The sequence below is a fragment of the Pan paniscus genome, chromosome 8, assembly GCF_029289425.2.
Source record: "Pan paniscus chromosome 8, NHGRI_mPanPan1-v2.0_pri, whole genome shotgun sequence".
NCBI lineage: Eukaryota > Metazoa > Chordata > Mammalia > Primates > Hominidae > Pan > Pan paniscus.
The window spans coordinates 57,845,790-57,867,565 of record NC_073257.2 but is presented as its reverse complement, the minus strand read 5'-3'; the positions used below and the strand labels follow the sequence as shown (position 1 = coordinate 57,867,565).

Genomic DNA, 21,776 nt, shown 5'->3' with positions numbered 1-21,776 from the left:
TTATGCTTTCTTAGTTTTCTTGGGGGGTTTTCAAAGTGTAGGCAATAAAAATTCTTGAAAATAAAGCCAGAGTGTAGGAAATGATTAGTATAACAAGCATGTATTGAGCATATGCTATTGGCTACTCAGTTTGTGGTGGTTGACTGAGATATGGGATATAGAGGTAAGTAATGAAGACAAATTACCTACTTTCATAAAGATTTCTTTATAGATGGGGAAGACATAAAATAAACAAATACATAATATGTGAGATGGTGATAAATTCTATAAAGAAAAATGGACGGGAGGAGGGAGAAGGGTATTTTATTGTTAGAGTTAAGTTGGAAAAGCCACGTCATTGGAGTAATATCTTAGCAGAGACATTAATGAAATAAAAGAATCAAGCCAGATGGTTATGTGGGAGAAAACATTCCAGTTCAGAAAACAGTTAATGTAAAGGCTTGATGTGGCAGAGGTACATCATGGAAGTCAGAATGGATGAGGCAGAATGAGAGATTCCAAAGGTAGCAGCATGTCTAGGTCATGCAGGAAACTGAAAAGACTTATTCTGAGTAAGAAGAGGAAGACGAAGGGTTTTGGGCATCAGAATGGCATGATCTCACTTACATTTGAAAATATCACTCTATGTGCAGTCCTTAGACTGTAAGGAGTGGAGGGCAGGGAAGGGCAGGAGCAGAGTGTCCAATAAAAAGGGGACTGCCTGAGGCCAAGGAGAGATGATAGGCGCATGGGCTACGCTGGTAGCAACAGAAATGGAGAGGCGTGGTTGAAATCTAGATACATTGTGAGGGTAGAGCCAGTGTGATTTGTTGATGGTTAAGTATGAGACCAACAGAAACATCAAAAATAACATCAAGATTTTTGCCTTAAATAATGAGAAAAATGTACTTTCCATTTGCTAACATTGTGAGGAGTGTAGAATTGGGGGCGGGGGTAGTGGCATGGAAAAGGGTGGGAATTAAGTGTTCAGTTTTCAAAGGTTAATTTTTTTTGTTATGAATTATCTATCTATCTATCTATCTATCTATCTATCTATCTATCTATCTAATTGGGGTACAAGTGGTTTTTGGTTACACGGATGAATTGCATACTGGTGAAGTCTCAGGTTTTAGTGCACTGGTTACCTGACTAGTATACATTACACCCAACATGTAGTTTTTTATCCCTCATACCCCACCCATCCTCCTTGCTTATGAGTCTCCAAAGTCCATTATATCACAGGTTAAATTTGAAATATATTCTAGACCATGAGCTGCCATGTATATATATATACACACACACACTCATAGATACACACACATATTTATATATATTATATACATACATACACACATATATATACACACATACAAATAAATTACAATGGTTCTACCATCACTATATACATACACATATGTATGTATGTACAATGAACTGCCATACATATTAATATATACATGAGAGTGAGAGGGCAGGAGATGAAGGAAGAGGATGAAAGGAGCAGGCATTAATTCTCCAGTTTTCAGGGACTAGAAGCTCATCAGCAAGGAAAGGTAGACAGCTCACAGAGCTAGTTAAATTGCAGAGGTGAAAATTTATCTTAGGTCTAATTCCAAAGCCCGTGTTCTTAAGCCACTATGCAGCCTTCCTCTGTTGAGCGTGAGGAACACAATTTATCATCAGTTACTCCCTACTTTATAAAAGGTATATATAAGCATGGAGGAAATATTAGATTAATTTTTAACGTTAGATTGAGAATCTACTTTAAAATTATGTTTTACAGTTAAAAACATGGGAGTCTTTCACTCTTCCATGGACTACTTTATTATCTTTCATTTGATTTGGATTTAAGGCTGTTACTGGACTTCACATGTCAAGTTTTAAAAGTCTCAATCATATTGTGCATGATGGCATCCCATATATGGTGCCTGTTTTTGACTCATCAAGTTCATATTTCAAGAGCAACAAACTCTTCCTGCCAACCCTCAAATGGATGACTTTAACCAAGTAATTTATAAGGATAAATGATGACGTTTTGCTCCTTCGATGAGTTATGGATATGAGCTGTGCTCTAGTTCCAGCCCTTAGTTAGGCTGAAAAATTGCTTTAAAGCTCTCTCTCATGCATTTCATGGAGACACCTCCTCTGGAGTGAAGATGCCCCACCCAGAGACCTTAAGGCAGGACACTTTTGTACGACTTGGCCACAGTGCTTTGGATCAGGACTCAGCATTGACATAAGGGGAGCCAGCCATCCAGAACCTGGGCAGAGACCCATGTCCTCTGACTTGCCTTGCGTCCTGGTGCCCAGAAAACTATATTAAGAAGAGAGAAAGAGAGAGGAAAGGAGAGGAGATGGGATAACATGGGATTAAAAAAATATTTAAACTCATTACTCTTGTGAAAGGATGCATTGAAGCCTGCCCTGGTTACACTGGAGTCCAAGGTGAAGCGGATGACCATGTACTCTCAGTAGACCGGATGGGCCCAGGGATCTCTCTGCCACAGAGAACTGCTAGCTGCTGGGCCAAGTCATTGTCTCCTACATTGAAAGAAAGGAAACAGCATGAAAATACAGTCCTGAGAATCTACTCTACCATCATTTGCAACTTAGCCAAGCAGCTCACACATTTTTTTCAGAACATCAGGATTCGTAGGAGATAATGGGATTCTCAAAAAGGAGGACCCATCAGGGGTGATATCATTTTGGCTCCAGCTTGCAATGGTGCTACCTGTCCTTGCAATGGTGCTGCCTGTCCTTTTCTTTACCACCCTGCCTTTTTTTTTTTTTTTTCTGTGAGATGAAGTCTCCCTTTGTTGCCCAGCTTGCGCAGGCTGGTCTCGAACTCCAGAGCACCCACCTCGGCCTCCCAGAGTGCTAGGATTCCAGACATGAGCCACTGTACCTGCCCCGAGACCTCAGTATTTTTTAAGAAGCACTTCTGAGTTCTTCCACATTGGCCACTGACAAATTGCACACGATGAGAATCTGGGTTTTAACATTCAATGCATTGAATAGCAATGAATCTGTAAATTTGGGGGAGAAGTATGGCCATTTTAATAATATTGATTCTTCCTATCTATGAGCATGGAATGTTCTTTTCATTTAATAGGGTGGAGGGTGGCAGAAGGGAGAGGAGCAGAAATCACTGGCAATTGGGCATGTGTTGCTATTTTTGGCTTTAGTGAGTGAGCTCCTGAGATTGTCCCATGGGAGGATCTGTTGATCCAGGGACCCAGAACCAGGGCAACCCAAGGCCAGCGGGTGAAGTTGAAGAAGTGTCCGCCCGATGGCATCTTATCTATTCTCAGCTTGTAGACTGTGGCCACCCCCTTGCCCCCATTCTCTTTGTTCTCGGCACCACCAACCAAAATGTACCTGTTCCAGAATCCTTTTTCTTGAGGTCCTGTTCTGTGCTAAGCGGAAGCTAGCTAACATGCTAATTCCTCCACAGTATATTTTTAAATGGAACCACCCCAATCGTGAGAACTTCAGAATGGTGGCAGGCTGTGGAGAAAATAAGATGGGGGAGTGTAAGTCTGTCACTTTCCAACTCATAGTTGGCCCATGTGCGTGGCTGATCCTGAAAAAGATTTCTTTTGCTATTGATGATAGAATGTCTATCAAACAGAATTGATGTAATAGCAAAATATTATACATAGATTTTCAGTTGATGCACTCTCTCCTAAATAACTTGGTGTGTGTGTATATGTGAGTGTATGTACAGGATGTTAGAGGAGATACACTAAGAAGTGCGATACTTAGGTACATACATTCTTCTAGAGCATCTCTTCTCTTTTTTTATGTTTTTATTTTTTAGATATAGTGTCTTTATCACCCAGGCTGGAGTACAGTGGCATGATCCTAGCTCACTATAACCTGAAACTCCTGGGCTCAAGCAAGCCTCCTAGATGGATGTGCACCACCACGCCTGGCTAATTTGCCCAGGCTGGACTCGATCTCCTGGGCTCAAGTGATCCTCCTTCGTCGGCCTCCCAAAGTATTGGAATTACAGGCCACTGTGAGCCACTGTGCCTGGCCTTCTTAACTTTTCTTAAGTCACTGACTTTTTTAAATAATAGAGTGAAAACTACAACACTGATCCATAGAGAAGTGCACATGATGGTTCTAATTTCAGCAGGCTCATGGATCCCATTGTGTTCATCCACAAATTTTTTAGAGGTCTACGTAGCTCAGATTTAGAAACTCCAGAGTTGGGTGAAGATAACACTAGTATGTTTGTATGCAGTGTGGACATAGTGATGCTATTTTTTTTTTTTTTGAGACAGGGTCTCACTCTGTCATCCAGGTTGGAATGCAGTGGCACGATTTCGGCTCACTGCAACCTCCGTCTCCCAGGTTCAAGCGATTCTTCTGCCTCAGCCTCCCTAGTAGCTGGGACTACAGGCACGCATCACCATGCCCAGCTAGTTTTTGTTTTTGGTAGAGACGGCTTTCACCATGTTGGCCAGGCTGGTCTTGAACTCCTGGCCTCAAGCTATCTATCTGCCTTGGCCTAGTGATGCTATTTCTTAAAGGAGATGCTTCTTGGAAATTCGTTTAAAACTTTAGATAATTTTTAATGCATCACAGAACTCATTTTTAATGGCTTCTTAAAAATTGTTGATAAGTGCCACCTTATTTATCTGCTTAAATTTACATTTGGTTAAATAAGAATTTGTAATCTTTAGCTCCCAGGCTTGAATGGAACATGGTGTGGACACATGCAGATATTTTTAAATGGAATACCTTTCCCATTTCCATTTTTCGCTTTCTTCGTCAGTCAGCCTCATAGGCCCAAACCACTTGAATACAATTGATAACCAGTTAACAAACTAATGGACCTTGCATTTTGCTGTTTTCAGTCTGAACCCTCTTTTGTCTAATTTTTTGCTATTTCTTTAGCTTTTTTTCCCCTGCCTATATATTTTTTGTTGTAGTTACCTGTTTTTTTCTAAAATCTTAAGTTCCTACCCCTCTCTCTGAATTTTGCTCATCCTTCAGAAAGTTGAGATGAATGCTCATCTTTCTCTGTGAAGCCCTCCTTTTCATCCAACTGAACCAGCACTGTGTAGAAAGAAATACAAGGTACCCCACAGCCTGGGGACCATCAAGAACAACACCTATGTAATAACTTCAGCAGGAGATGAAAGGGAAAAGAGCAAATTTGTTGAACCCCCACTCTATATCACTTGGAGGAAACAGGTGTAAAGTGGTTAAGTGACCAGAACGAGGGAACGACAGAGCTTTCTGCATGGCTTCCAAGTGGCTGCTCCACCATGTCCCCTGCTGTCTCTGCAAGTGATATATGTGTGCACTTGTGCACTTGAGATGCCCCATCAGGTCAATCTAGGAGCGCCATGGACGAAGTGTTCCTGTGGCTCTGGATCCTTACTCATTCCATTAGAAGAACAGGGACATTTCCTAAGGTTAAAAGCCATAGTTGTGTTAGTTCAAAGGGGAAGATCAAAGCTCCCATGTGGATTTGGTGGATTTTCCCAGCCCTGGGCCTCTTCCTTTCCCTCCCATTCCTGCCCTCCTCATGCAGTGACCCTAAAGATAAGGTCCAGTAGGAAGAGAAGCAGTCCAGTTTTGGCCTCTTGCTGGATTAATTCCTTTTTTTTTTTTTTTTTTTTTGAGACAGGGTTTTACTTTGTTGCCCAGGCTGGAGTGCAGTGGCACAATCTCGGCTCACTGCAGCCTTAACCTCCAGGTTCAAGTGATCTTTCCACCTTATAGGCTCCTGAGTAGCTGGGACTACAGGCATGCACCACCATGCCAATCTAATTTTTTGTAGAGGTGGGGTTTTGCCCTGTTGCCCAGGCTGGTCTGAAACTCCTGGGCTCAAGCAACCCACCCATCTCAGCTTCCCAAGTGCTGGGATTACAATTGTGAGCCACTGCACCCAGCCTAGATTAATTCTTAATTGTAAAACAAGACAGAAACTAATGACAAAACATGGTTTTTATGTGTGCGTGTAAGAGAGTGCAAGATAGAATGTGACTTGCTTACTGTCTACCTCGTAATGTTAATAATCGAGGCTTACATATAGATATACATTCATATATATTATACATAATAAAGACATGTACTCATATAAAAGAGCCTAGATCACTCCTTTTATAACACTGAGCTTGTTATTCTCCATTGATGGGTTGAAGTTTTTTTTCATATTCTCTTTCTCTCTCTTCCCGGTGTTTTGGAATTTCCTGGGCATTTTTCCTACCCTTCCTTTTCTTACCCTTCGCTGGATGTCACTTCCTCCCCAGGCCACTGAATGCCATTGAATGCCACTTCCTTTCCTCTCAGCGCTGCTTCTCCCTCCCAGCTCCCCAGTTAAAGCTCTTTTTTGATGTACGGCTTTGCTGGAGGGGTAGCACATCAGAACTGGAGTGCAACTTAGAAGCGGTGTTCCTGCAAGAATTCAGAGTTCATATGTCCTCCTGAAGATGCTTTGGAAGTTAACACAAGATTCAGAAATTAACTAATTTTTATATCCTCAGAGGAGAAGAAATCTATGCTTGTCAGTTTTTTAGGAGATTTGTTTGGTTATGCATACACCTTTTTATAGCTCAGGAACATATATTTTTGCACGTTTGGCTTTATACACTAAAATCTACCTTATTACTTGCTTATACCTTTTTTCTCTAATTTTCATGTAATTGATTTTTCACATAGCTGCTGAAAGAGTAGGACCATTGTGTTGCAGTGAGTTAAGCCAGGGATATTTTTGTTTACTAAAATGACTTAGGCTATAGAATCCTGAGGCGGCTCATAATAGGATAGAGTGAGCATGTGCTTTCGGGACACAGGTTCTCAGTAAATACTTGTTGTTTATTAACTGAAAGTAGCATTACCTTTGTTATTTATAAAACTAATAATATTTGGAGAACTTTGTTATTTATAAAGCTAATAATATTTGTTGGCCTTTCTTGGGGTAGATGCTTAGATATTTTGCTATTTTATGTTTACCTTGAGGAACATGTAGAACCTTTTAAATGAGAATTTGTTTCACTGTTTCATAAACTTTAAATAACCTAGAACTACTGTAATTCACTGCTTTAATAGCTGCTTTGGGTGAAATTCCATAAAATCTGTGAAGCCAGTTATCATTAGTATACTTTCGAATTTCAAACTCTTATGGTAATGTGTAATAAGTTCATTATCCACCTTGTGTTTTTGGCCAGAAAACAAAGGTAATTAATCACTATGACTACAAATGACCTTTTTTTGCATATAAAGTGCTTAGGAGGACTTGAAGGTAATTAATCACTATAACTACAAATGACCTTTTTTGCATATAAAGTGCTGAATAGTTTAATTATTCCTACGCGAGAGTGAGAAGATTCTTCTTTATGTAAAATCATTAAAATGGCATTGAGAACTATGATTTGCTGAAAGACTTGGCATGTCTATAATTAGTCTAGACACCACCTTTGTGCTGTGAATGGACTAATGTTCTCCAGTTATTATGGCTAGAGATTAAAAAGCCTGTGCTTTCACTTTGACCACGGATGCCCCAAGTCATATTTCATCTCGTTTCTGCTAATTTGTTTTTTTTCTCCCTTGCTTCATTCAGGCCAAAGTGGGGCACTTGTTTTTCAGTATCATATTCATCAAATGCTGGGGCAAGGAAATGTTTACTTTCACCATTTTCTCATAAGTGGTCCTTCCCTCTCCCGTATATATAATGAATAATCTCACTCATTTTCATCTATTCTCAGGTTTTTAGTGGTTTTTCTAGTAACTTAATTGTAGTAATGTAATATACTAAGTTATCTAAGTGACAAGCTCATTTTAATATCCTCTACCATCCTCTATCCTTCTATGCTTTATTTTAAAAAGCTGTAGAAATATACGACATTGTGAACATCTGACCAGGCATTTTCATTTGTTATGGCAACAGACAAAAACCTCCTTTTTTTAAAATAGCAGTATGTCAGGTTTTTAGAAGCAATGCTACTCAGCTTCATTTTGCTGTGACTCATTCCATGTGGTTTCTTTGGGGACTCTTTGGCCTGAGGGTTGGTGGCATTTTTGCATCCTGGAAATGGGCACGGCACAGTATGTTGCCTCCATTGCAGCACAAGGGCGGGCATGCCCCTGTGCCACCTGCTGTCCTAGCCCTGGCTGTGAGCAATTGCCTGTCCTAAGTCCTCCTCTTCATTCCCTTGCTGTAATTCACCATCCATCACTGGAAGCAGAGGTTCAGACATCAGTTCACTTTTTTCAAAGAGGCTTTGTCCCCTGGCTTTCATGCTCTGGGCCAGCCCTAGCTCAGGAATCACTAGCTCTAAAAACATCCTTTGGTGCTTCTGCAAAAACAGTTGGGTGTAGTGCAGCCCCCAACTCCCCGGAAGTTTGGTGGAGATGGTGGGTGGAGGTCACCGCCAGATTTCATGCCCGTGCTGTGGATGGAAAGTGCCATGTGTTTGGAGCAGCTTCTGGCTTCCTGGCAGCCGTGGGTATGCGTTAGCATGGTGCAGGGTCTAGTGCTGCCTTTCTGGAGCTGAAGAGAACCTGACTGTTGCTGGTAACCATATGACTCTAAAGACCAAAGTGTGACCCCCTCACCCTCCCGTGGGCTGCACCCAAGCAGACCTCCTGTCCTTATGTTTTTGCATTGTGCCTGCTGCTCCCAGAGTCTGTCGCTCCTTACAGCTTTGTTTCTTTGCCTCAAGGGCCACAAGATGCTTTTGCTCAAAAAGCCCCCAGATCAGCTGCACCCAAGCCGGTCTGTCAGTGCCGTCACTACCACCCAGCATCCTGCCGTTAAGGCTCAGTGTTTTGAAGCTGAGCAGTATAGCAGGTGACATCTCTTTGTATGGCCACCCTTGGTCATGATGAATTTGCCACTGAGTGACTTAATTCAGTGTGCTAGGGAATTCAAGGCTTTTCTCCTCTGGAACGTTGTCCATCTTAAGCAATACTGATCTCGCCATAAAATCCTGTGTGGGGAAGCAGAAGTTGACTAGAAAGGGTTTGATTGTGGCACCCACGTTGAACGTGTTAGCTATCTAGAGTATCATTTGTTTCACTTTTCATCAATCCCCAGGCTCAGTAGGCGTCTTCATTTGGATAAGATTGATTATTATACTCATCGCATTATTGCATGGGGTAAGGGACATATGTGTTGGATCGATAATCGTGATGCTGCCAATGAATTAAAACTTTTCTGAGCCATAATATGGTTCCCAGAACAGCAACATCAGCATCCCCTGAGAAGTTGCTGGAAATTCAGATTCTCAGGCTTTACCCCAAACCTACTACTAAATCAGAAACTCTGGGATACCCCTCCATCTGTGTTTTAGCAAGGCCTCTGGTGATTCTGATGTCTCCGTGGTTTGAGACCCACTGCCATAGAGCAGGGCTGTCTAATAGAACGTTCTGTGGTGATGAAACGGTCAGTATCCCCGCCATGCAGTAGTGGAGCCACTAGACACCACATGTGGCTGTTGAGCTCTTTAAATGTGGCTGTTGTGACCAAACAATAGCATTCATCATTTTATTTTTGATTAATCTAGGTTTAAATTCAAATAGCTGCATATAGCTAGTGGCTGTCCATCAGATAGCCCAGCCCCAGAACACACCCTGCTAATTATTATTGTGTAAACTCCTAAAATGCTTTAAGTTGTTGGTTGTGGAATTATTAATTTTAGATCATAGAACAGAATTTTCCTTACTCAATTCAACAGAATTGAAACTATTGTTATAACAGTAGTTGATTTTGATTGTTCGTGTGGAGGGGAGATAGTTTGCGGGCTGCTGGCTGGTTGGGGGAAGCCTATTCTTGAGCTGATTGATTGTTGATTTTGTGAATGTGCATCAACTGTGCAGTGCCGGGTGGCTCATGCCTGTTGCAGATATAACCAATGGCCGTAGATACATGTCCTTTTAGGAATAAAGCTGTTGCTCAGGAAGGGGCTGTGCCAGTGTTTCGCACAGATGGACTCTGGTTTCTCCAGCCTGTCCAGCAAAGTGGAGGTGCTTCCAGCCAAAGAGAAGTTAATGAGCCCTTCAGGCACTTTGGGCTGCTTGTGGAACCTTCCAGAAACTGTGCTGCAGGAGTCAGGGTGCTGAATTGCCAAGTCTAGGGCTGGCACATCAGATGGACAAAACTCTTGAATCACATTCAGGTTCTTCAGTTTAGGAGACCTTGAAGGAAAAAAGGTCATGCCAGGTGTGTTAGGTGGAACTGCTGCAGAGCCTAGAAGAAACTTTGAGATTTGTCTCTGGGGTGATGTGACCACATCCTTGTCACCTTTCCAAAACACCAGCAGATGCTCTGGGACAAGAGCATCCCCAGCAGTCCTGTGATCCTGCGGCTAGAGCAAAATGTGACATTGAGGAGCCAGGGAATGTCTGAGTCCTTTGGGACTGTTCCCCCAAACCTAGCAACTGAAGTCTCAAACTTAAAGCAACCGTCTTTGGCTAGGCAGAAAATGATACTCAATTCTTTGTCAAAAGCAAAGTTCTACATGACTAAGCTTCCCAATTGAGGGCCCCATTTGTTGAATTATTTAAAGCCATATCATTGATTTTCATAATCCATCTCCTTTTAGAATCCTAGAATGTTAAAACAAAGTGGAAGAGACCTTGGAAATGGTCATAATCCAGTCTTCTTATTTTACAGAGGCCCAGAGAGGTTATGAGTTGAGTAAGGGCACACACAGCACTGTAGGGCCAAGGACCACATTGCTCTTCAGTTTCTTTGATGTCATAGGTCAGCTGGGGTCATAGGTCAGAAGCTGGACAGATTGATGAAAAAGGAACGTTTCAAAGATATGATAAGAAATATACTGACATGCACTATTAGGTTTTAAATGCTTCTTGCTCATGCATCCTATAGCTATTTGGAAAATTCCAATAAAATATTTTGACTGGTAAGATATTGCAGTGGCCTTTTTGAAATAGCTAAAATTGTTCCTGCCACGTATGTATATGATTTAGTCATGACACAATTCATATTGCTAACTGGTTATTTTTTCTGGACAACTAGTATTGTTGGGAGTAGTTTATATTCCAAGCACTAGGCCTGTTTCAGTTTATTGACTTTGATACCCTATCTTTTGTAACTTACTTTCCTTAAGTAACATTCCTCTCCTACTTTATCCCCAAAGTATTGAGATGCTATGTGTAAAAAGTATGGTGCTGTGCACCTAATCAGCATTCTCTAAGTATTGGTTCAAAGAGTGAATACCATCCCATCCAGACGGGTCTGCATGTTAATTTCTTTAGATTTTCACTATGACTGGGGGTTTAAAAAATTCTGTATATTAGGGAGAATATTAGCTGTGTAATTTTTTTTCTCATCTAGCTTGAATGGAGTCTTAAGCAAAAAATTCACATGCTCACCAAAAGGCTGGGAGAGGTTTTGTAAATTGAATATGAGGTTATTGTTTGCATCCACAAGACAAAGCCCTAAACCACATTTAGCATAATTTGTGGTTTTAAATTGGACTGATTTAGCAAGGAGAGTGAAATAATCTCTCATCCTGTCAAAAAGGCGATACCTTTAGACGAGCATTTAATTCAACTGGCAGAGTAACTTTGGGAAGATGACAGTAATTCTGGCTGCATTATTCTTGGTTTGTGGCTAATTTGAGATCATCATTTTCTCCTGATTTCACTAACTTTTGTTATTGCTCTTCAAACTAATCAGATAAAGGCTTAGTGGTAGCTGGAGGGTGGACAGTGGAGGGATGAGGTCTGTGGGCAGCTGCACTGTATATACTTTATGATCTGGGGGGAGAAGATGACATCCAGTGACCTAGAAGACACAGCCTGGTGATTTTCTTTTCCTTTGAGATAGAGTTTCACTCTTGTCACCCAGACTGGAGTGCAATGGCATGATCTTAGCTCACTGCCACCTCTGCCTCCTGGGTTCAAGTGATTCTCATGCCTCAGCCTCCCGAGTAGCTGGGATTACGGGCACCTGCCACCATGCCCAGCTAATTTTTGTATTTTGAGTAGAGTCGGGGTTTCACCGTGTTGGTCAGGCTAGTCTCAAACTCCTGGCCTCAGGTAATCCACCTGCCTCGGCCTCCCAAAGTGCTGGGATTATAGGCGTAAGGCACCACTCCTGGCCCTGGTGATTTTCTTGATAATTGCTTACACAAGGTGAATACCATTCATTTCCACAGAAGTGTTCCATGGAGTGTGCACCTAAGAATGTGCATTTGTGTCCATATTGTACAGGTAGGATTCCTTTAAATTCCTGCAGGTATCCAAGAGGGAGGGTTCTGGAGGAACTTCCAGCTATCAACAGCCACTTCAGGAGCTCACCCAGGGACTGCTCACTAGACCACTGCTCCCTGCCCATGTGCCCTAGTTCAGAGTAATCCTTATTCTTCGCAGTCCCTTCTTCCAGTGAAAACGTTTCTTTTACCTTTCACCAAGGCTTCCCTCTAAAAGAAATCAGGTCAGCGATACTGTAGACGTTTCAGAAAGCTGAAAATGATTACTCAAAACTATAATTAGTAATGTGCCTGTCCTTTTAATTTTGTTGCCCTAGGAGTTATCAATTGGTCTCCTTGAAATGGCTAGCTGCTTAAATATTTTAGATGTATGTTTGGCATTTTACACTCACCTTTGTACTGGTTCTGATCACAAGTGCTCTTGGGTCTGAGTTTAGGTCTGACTGCAGGCAAGCAGGTTGGTTTTCTGGCCTCCTGGGGCACCCCTGGAGGAAGCAGATGGGATGGGAAGTAAACCTGACTGATATGAGATATCACACTTTTTCAGACTGGGTTCCAAGTCCCTGTTCATGTTTTTAGTTACCTGGATAGTCTTGGTATCAGAGTTTACATGAACCATGGCCAAGCTTATCGCCCATACAAATGTTTGTAGAATGATTGAATAGCAAATGGGATAGATGAATTACAGCCTATGGAAAGTCCTTCTACTGCCAATTTATAGTTTGTACTTTTGAGATAAAGATGCCTTTGGCTTTTACATTTGTATTTTCAAGTATATATATGCTAGGGAAGGAGGAACCTTTCAGGTCCCCAGTGGTTGATTTTCACCTTTGATCTGCACACTAGTGTTCATAGCATGTTACTGAGTTGACTTTTTTATTTCCATATAATAACAGTATATCGATGTGTTGCTAATCTGATGTAACCTTTGTGTGTGCGTGTATGTGTATGTATGTGTGTATGTTTGTATGTGTGTGTGGTATTGCTCAAGATACATTACTCCAGAGGCCAAAATCAGAAACTAGGGAGATTGAATATTTCATTATTTAAAATTGAGCTAATATAATGCAATGTTAAGAGGACAGCTCTTCAGATACTGGGTTAAACAGCTTCAATGTATATCACCCAGGAAGGGATTTGGAGGTTGCTGTCTTTCTTCTGGTGGCAATGCAAGAAAACCGAAAGAAAAAAACAATTGCACTTAAAAGATCCTATATGACAGCTATAAGTGTATATGCTTTGTAATATTCACTTTTATAGGCTGCTATGGTACAGAAATTCTCTTTTGTGCCTTTTTGCTCTGTTTCCCTCTTCATTGTCTGTCTGAAACAAACTATGCCAAACACTTAGCTAATGATATACGAAGGAGCATTTCAGCGGCCACTCAGAAGTGAGTGACTGCTTATGAAAAACCCGTAAAAAATAAGTAAGACCGATAGGTGAATTCGATGGTCCTTTTGGAGTTATAAGTTTCTTAGCTTTGAAGAAAAACAAAGTGTGCTGCTGCCATCCCTTGCTAGGAGTTCCGTTCCCAGATTCACACTCAGCATTTATGTTTCCATGGTGGTGCCACCAAACACAGCAGAACTGAAGAATTTGGAAGTGCTCAAATTTTTAAATAACCAGATCGAGGAGCTGCCAACACAGATCAGCAGGCTTCAAAAACTCAAACACCTGAACCTTGGGTGAGTATCAGTGGAGAGGAAAGGATGGAGAGAAAGAGAGTGGAAGGGGCGTGCTGGGTAGGGCCAGGGGAGGGATTCCATTTATATCATTACACAGAAGTGGATTTCTAATTTCTTTTTGTGTTTTGGGTTTTAAAAAAAGTTTTATTGTTTTAATATATCCTTTTGGTGGCCTACATTAGTGAAGATTTGAGAGCTAATTGAGAAGCTAATAGTTGGCACAATAAGGAAGTTAAATTTTTACTGTATTTTGTGTCCAGTAAAATTTTATCTCAGTTCTGTTGACCAAGAAGGGACTTATTTGCATAGCATGAACTGACAGACAAGTTGTAGTATGGTTGATTTTTTTTTCTGTCTGTGTTAAATAGGAATAGTTTATAAAGCACCTTCATGCCATGGAGGGAAGAATATATTCCCTAATGCTGCTTCATTCATTTTTGCAATTCTTCTCTGTAGTTGAGAGGTGACAATCCTCTGTCTTTCTTTATGCAAAGGTGAAGAGAGGAGTTTTGGTTCAACTGAGGTTGCAGAACCGGGGAGCGGTAAATAATAATAATGATAACATGTCTTCGTGTATTGCTTTGCAGCACTTGATCCTCTTAACATTTGTGAGGTAGGGAAAGCAGGTTTTAGTGCTTTCATTTTATACAGAGGAAGCCAAGCCTTTTCTAAGGGGCTAAGGGACTGGGTCCTGGTCACCCCTGAGGTTAGTGGCCAAGCTGGGAAGAGAACCCCATGGTTCTGGGTCTAAAGGCTCCATCAGACTCCATTAATATGGTCTGGATCTGTGTCCCCACCAAATCTCATGTGGAATTGTAATCCCCATTGTTGGAGGTGGGGCCTGGTGGGAGGTGATTAGATCATGGGGGTGGAGCTCTCATGAATGGTTTAGCACCATCCCCTCTTGGTACTGTCCTTATGATATTGAATGAGTTATTGCAAGACGCCTCGTGCTCTCCTTCTCCTGCCATGTAATACACATGCTCCTGCATTGCCTTCCACCACGAGTAAAAGCTTCCTGAGGCTTCCCCGCAAGCAGCAGCTGCCATGCTTCTTATACAGCCGGTAGAACCTTGAGTCAGTTAAACCTCTTTTCTTGTAAGTTACCTAGCCTCAGGCATTCCTTTATAGCAATGGGAGAACAGACGAATACATCCATAGACCCCAACCGGAACTGCAACATCAGAATTCCATCTTCATTGGCACAGCTATTAGATGAAACTGCCCACTCATGCTTCAGTCTCTGTGCAAAGTCGTATACTCATTAAATTGTAGCCACTAAACGCTCTGGTTAAATTAGTGATTGACGTGGAGTGGCAATAGATGCTGGACAGATATTTGCCAATTTTTTTATTTTTATTTTTATTTTTGAGACGGAGTCTTGCTTTGTCGCCAGGCTGGAGTGCAGTAACACGATCTCAGCTCACTGCAACCTCTACCTCTCAGGGTTAAGCGATTTTCCTGTCTCAGCCTCCCAAGTAGCTGGGATGGGACTACAGATGCACACCACCACACCCAGCTAACTTTTGTATTTTTAGTATAGACGGGGTTTTACCATGTTGGCCAGGATGGTCTCAATCGATCTCTTGACCTCATGATCCACCCTCCTCGGCCTCCCAAAGTGCTGGGGTTATAGGCATGAGCCACCGCGCCCAGCCGTGAATGACATATTTAAACACTCACAGCACTGCCTGCCTGGGGCCTAGGAATTGTCGGTTTTTTGGCACTGTTGAGTATAAAGTGTGAGGCAGGTGGCTGTAAGGTCAGAGGTCAGGCTAGACAGGGAATCCTGGATATCTGCTGTTCAGTGAATGAGGATTTACCAAGTTCCCAATCGTGTACCAGGCATTATTCTAGCTACTGGCCATCCAGCCCTGATGGAGCTTCCATTACAGTTGAGGAAACCAACTATAAACAAATAAATGTTTATAATAATGGCAGGGAATCGAAAGTGCTAATGAAAGTCCTCTGTGCTAAATAAACAAGCTCCTCCCAGGCGTGGTGGCTCACGCCTGTAGCCTCAGCACTTTGGGAGGCTAAGGCTGGAGGGTCAGCTGAGGCCAGGAGTTCAAGAACAGCCTTGTCAAGATGGCGAAACCTCGTCTCTACTAAAAATAAAAAAATTAGCTAAGTGTGGTGGTGTGCACCTATGATCCCAGCTATTCTACCGAGGAGGCTCAGGCAGGAGAGACATTTGAACCCAGGAGGCAGAGGTTTCAGTGAGCTGAGGTCATACCACTGCACTCCAGCCTATGTGACAGAGTGATACTGCATCTCAAAAATACATAAGTAAATAAATAAATGAGCTCCAATTTTATCATGCTGACCATTGAGAAATTTGCATAGCCAAGTGGTGGATATGAGATATGGTCAGATTTTCCTATGAAAGATCAGTGTGGAGAAGAGGGTGGAGGGATGGAAACTAGAGGTTAGGAGACCAGTAAGAACATGAGCTTCATGTCCCAGGTGAACTAGGACAGTGACTGTGGAGGCAGGGAGGGATTTTATATGAAAAATATACAGGTGGTAACATTGACAGTAACTGATGGGATGGAATGATACCTACGTTTCTGTGTTGGACAGCTGAAAAATAGAACAGATGGAGACAGGTTTGGGAAGCAAATAATAAGCTCAGGTTTTTTTCTGTTTGGTTTGAGGCACCATAGGACAGAGCCATAAACTTTTCTTTTTCTTTTCCTTTTTTTTTTTAAGACAGTTTTGCTCTTGTTGCCCAGGCTCCAGTGCAATGGCACGATCTCAGCTCACTGCAATCTCCACCTCCTAGGTTCAATAGATTCTCCTGCCTCAGCCTCCCGAGTAGCTGGGATTACAGGTGCATACCACCACACCCAGCTACTTTTGTATTTTTAGTAGAGATGCCGTTTTACCATGTTGGTCATGCCGATCTCGAACTCCTGACCTCAGGTGATCCACCCACCTTGGCCTCCCAAAGTGCTGGGATTACAGGCGTGAGCCACTGCCCCCAGCCCTAAACATTTCTTTTTCAATGAATGCATCTTAGTTGCCTTCTTGTTCTCTTTGGAGTTGTTTGCATTTGGGGCTGTTGGTGCTTTATTGATTGTGTAAAGCTTTTTGTATTTAATCACACAGCTACATAGACGGAGTTGTCAAAGTTTGAAAAAACCTCCCAGTTCTTTGGGAAAGGAGCTAAGATGGGTTTCACTAAAGGATACCTCTGTCCTCAAATGGCATAAAGAATTATACCACACAGTGAGGCAAGTTATAGGGAGGACCTCCATGAGGTACAGGGTGCTTCCAGACACATGTCACCTTCATCAGTCACTTCTGAAATCTTTGCTCCTTACTCTCTCTCAGGCTTTTTTTTCATCTCAAGATAGCATTAATTACAAGCTCCATCTTGCCTGTGTTACAAGGTAATACAACAAGCCAAGTACTTGCCATAATGTGCTTCACAAATTGTGACTTCATGGAGAATGTTCGTTGTTGCTGTCATGGCAGTAGATAGTCGTGGAGGTAGTTTTGCTGGGTGTAGTCTGTCTGGGTCGTTTTCTGCCTGAGAGGGGGAACCCACATTTCCATTTTGGTTTCCCCCTGCTGTCTGCTGTTTCTGGTGAGGCCCACTTGGTAGGACTGGACCGAGCTGGATCTGTTATGAGAAGCATCGATGACTAGAATGATTTTTATTGTCACAGTCCCTTCCACCTTTCAATATCTGTCAACTTTTATTAAAGTTTATTTTTAATTGGCTTTTAAGTATGCTCAAAGGGAACGGCATTAAGAAAAATAAGGGGCTTAAAGAAAAGGATAAAAGATAGTGTAGAAAAAAAATTCCCTTAACATCACACACTGGGGCCTGTCAGGGGGTGGGGGGCTGGGGGAGGCATAGCATTAGGAGAAATACCTAATGTAAATGACGAGTTGATGGGTGCAGCAAACCAACATGGTGCATGTATACCTATGTAACAAACCTGCACGTTGTGCACATGTACCTCAGAACTTAAAGTATAATTAAAAAAAAGAAAAGAAAAAGTTCCCTTAGACTTCATTGGAGACACACACACAGACACAAACACGCACACACACCCACACACACACCACACACACATACTGCGTAAACACACACACCACCCCACCCCCACACACACCCCATACACATACCACACCATACCACATCCATACCCCCACACACACACCACACACATACAACACACACCACCACACCCTCCACACACACCACACCACACACACACCCCACGCCCACCCACACACATCACACACACACCACACCCCCTCCACACACCACACACACAGCACACCCCCCACACACCACACATAACACCCCCGTACACACACACATAACACTACACACAACACCAGATACACACACACACGACACACCCCCGCACACACCCACACACAATTGACCCTTCAGCAACACATGGGTGGAGGGAGCACCACACTGACCCCCCATGCAGTCGAAAATCCACACATAACTTTTGACTCTGAATAAACTTAAGTACTAATAGCCTACAGTTGACCGGAAGCCTTACCAAAACATAAATGTTGATTAACACATATTTTGTGTGTTATATGTATTCTATTCTGCATTCTTACAATAAAGTCAGCTGAGGAACAGAAAATGTTATTAGGAAAGTCATAAGGAAAACAAAGTGCATTTACTGTTCTTTAAGTGGAAGTGGGTCATCTTAAAGGTCTTCATCCTCTTCTTCATGTTGAGTGGGCTGAGGAGGAAGAGGAGGGTTGGTCTTCTTGTCTCAGGGGTAGCAGAGGCAGAAGAAAAATATCCATGTGTCATTGGACCCAGGCAGTTCAAACCCATGTTGCTCAAGAGTCAATTGTACGATTTAAAAAATTTTTAAGTTGTGATAAAATGCACATAAAATGTACTGTCTGGCCAAGCAGTGGCTCACGCCTGTAATCCCAGCACTTTGGGAGGCTGAGGCAGGAGGATCACGAGGTCAAGAGATCAAGACCATCCTGGCCAACATGGTGAAACCTTTCTCTACTAAAAATACAAAAATTAGCCGGGCATGGTGGCACATGCCTGTAGTCCCAGCTATTCAGGAGGCTGAGGCAGGAGAATTGCTTGAACCGGGGAGGTGGAGGTTGCAGCAAGCTGAGATCTCACCACTGCACTCCAGCCTGGACAACAGAGCGAGACTCTGTCTCAAAAAAAAAAAAAAATTACTGTCTTTGTAGTATACAGTTCAATGGTGTTAAGCGTATTCACATTGTTGTTCAGCCAATCTCCAGAACTTTCTCATCTTGCAAACCTGAATCCTACACCCACTAAAATACATCTCTCCATTGCCCCTCCCTCCAGTCCCTGGCCATCACCATTCTAATTGAAGATAACTTTGAATTTTAACAGTTGTAGAAAAAAAAAACATGACTTTCCCTCCTAAAAGGAAAAAATGAAATGAAATAAAGCAAAAATCTGAAAACTACAAAGCTTCATGTGTGTAGTTTCAGATATTATTACTACATTCATCAGGAAGTTTTTCTTTACAAGGACAGATATTTTGTGATGGTTTGAGTTTTTGTGTAAAACAATGATTAAATTTCACCACTGGAGAAAAATGACAACTAAGAAATTTCCAAATGTTTCAGGAATATATAAGCTCTCTAAAATTATTAGTTTAAATAGGACAACATACCACATCATCCCACTTATATGTGGAATGTAAAAAAGTAAACCTCATCGAAACAGGGAATAAAATGGTTACCAGAGGCTGGAGGGAGAGGGGAATTGTGGAGATGTTAGCCAAAGGACACGAAATTTTAGTTAGACGGGAGAAGTAAGTTCAAGAGATGGATTGTACATCATGGTGACTGCAGTCAATAACAATATGTAGTATATTTGAAAATTGCTAAGAGAGTGAATTTTAAGCGTTCTCACCACAAAAGACAAAAAAATGACAAGCATATGATATGAGGCAATGCATATATAAATAGTGTGATTTAAGGCATTCCACGATGGATGATACATATATCAGAAATATCATGTTGTACATCATAGTTATGTACAATCTTCATTTGTCAATGTAAATATTAAATAAATAATTTTTTATTAAAAAAAAATAGGATGGGCATGGTGGCTCACACCTATACTCCCAGCATTCTGGGAGGCTGAGGTAGGAGGATGGCTCGAGCTCAGGAGTTTGAGACCAGCTTGGGCAACCTGGCAAAAACCCATCTCTGCAAAAAATGCAAACATTAGTGGGGTGTGATGGTGTGCACCTGTGGTCCCAGCTACTTGGGAGGCTGAAGTGGAAGGATTGCTTGAGCCCATGGAGGTCGAGGCTGCAGTGAGCCAAGATCGTGCCACTGCACTCCAGCCTGGGCAACAGAGCAAGGCCCCATCTCAAAAAAATAAAACATAAAAATAAAGTGACTCTAGGATCATGGCACTCTCTTACACTTTCAGCCTGTGAAACAGAGGTGCCCTTGATAGTCTGTATAAATGTGTCTTTGGTGTCCTGATGTAGATTTTTGTCCCCCTGCAACAGCATGAACAGGCTGAACACTTTGCCACAAGGCTTCTGCTCCCTGCCAGCTCTTGAGGTTCTGGACTTGACTTACAACTCGAACGAAAATTCTCTTCCTGGAAACTTCTTTTTTTTTTTTTTTTTTTTTTAAGATGGAGTTTCACTCTTGTCCCCCAGGCTGGAGTGCAATGGCGTGATCTCGGCTCACTGCAGCCTCTGCCTCCTCCTACCTCAGCCTCCCGAGTAGCTGGGACTACAGGCGTGCACCACCATGCCTGGCTAATTTTTGTATCTTTAGTAGAGACGGGGTTTCACCTTGTTAGCCAGACTGGTCTCGAACTCCTGACCTCATGATCCGCCCACCTCAGCCTCCCAAAGTGTTGGGATTACAGGCGTGAGCCACCGCGCCCGGCCCCCTGGAAACTTCTACCTGAGTAAGAAACTTTCAGTTCTATAAATCTCCTCAACACTATACTTTGCCTTCTCAGAGTGAAATTTATTTGCCAGGACCTAAACTCCAAGAGAAATTATTGGACAGAGATAATTTTTTCTTTAGAGACTCCTTTTGAATATTCCTTAGTAGCTCAGCAGTATGTGCATTTGATATATCGTTATGTGACACCATTGGGCTGAAGTGGACTTAGTAACATCATATTAACATTCTGAGAGAGATTATATACCTAAATGAGATCAAGCCTCACATTTAGCTAAGAGACTTGACTTTCTTTTTAAATAGCATGCCAAAAAAAAGTATCCTCCCATGTTGGTATTAATTCTTTGCAGGATATTTGCCCAGGAAGTCCGAATCAGTTATTTATAAAAATATTTATTAATAAATCACTAACAGAATTCTTAAATTTTCTAGCCAGGATTCTTATTTCCAGCCTTTTAAAAAGTACTCTTATTGACCTATTTATCCAGTACACAGGCATTAAGAAATTATTGGCCATAGGTGAACACACTTTATTCTTTTATATGCCAACAAATTTCTTGCTGAAGATGCTTTTGAAAATTAAAAAATGGTTTCCTCTGGGAACTCATGCACTATTTCAGACAAGGTTTGCTTCTCTTAAATGAGTGTTCTATTTCTTCAATTAGTAATTTATGTGGCATTCAGAAAATCTGAATTTTCTGAGCTGGTCTCTAAAATTTCACTTTTTACCTTATATACATTATCTCTATGACTTTCTCAAGCACATGAAACCAACTGTAAAATATTTTCTTGGGCAGTGGAACACCTGTTTTTATTATGTTACATTAACATACAGTTCTGGAGTCTGAGCTCCAAAGATCACTTGAGGCTAGGAGTTTAAGACCAGCCTGGGCAACATAGAGAGACCCTGTCTCTAGAAACAAAAATTAAAAAATTAACCAGGCATAGTAGCATGTGCCTGTAATCTTAGCTAATCGGGAGGCTGAGGTAG

At 41.9% G+C, this 21,776-nt stretch overlaps 1 protein-coding gene across 1 annotated transcript in view; it reads left to right on the top strand.

The window, feature by feature from the left end:
* Positions 1 to 21,776, top strand: part of LOC117974454 (ras suppressor protein 1-like) — a 120,343-nt gene that overhangs the window by 97,149 nt on the left and 1,418 nt on the right. The window contains exons 4-5 of the mRNA XM_055092260.1: positions 13,697 to 13,861; positions 20,374 to 20,487. Coding sequence (XP_054948235.1) covers positions 13,697 to 13,861; positions 20,374 to 20,487 — 279 coding nt within the window. The remainder of the gene's footprint in view (positions 1 to 13,696; positions 13,862 to 20,373; positions 20,488 to 21,776) is intronic.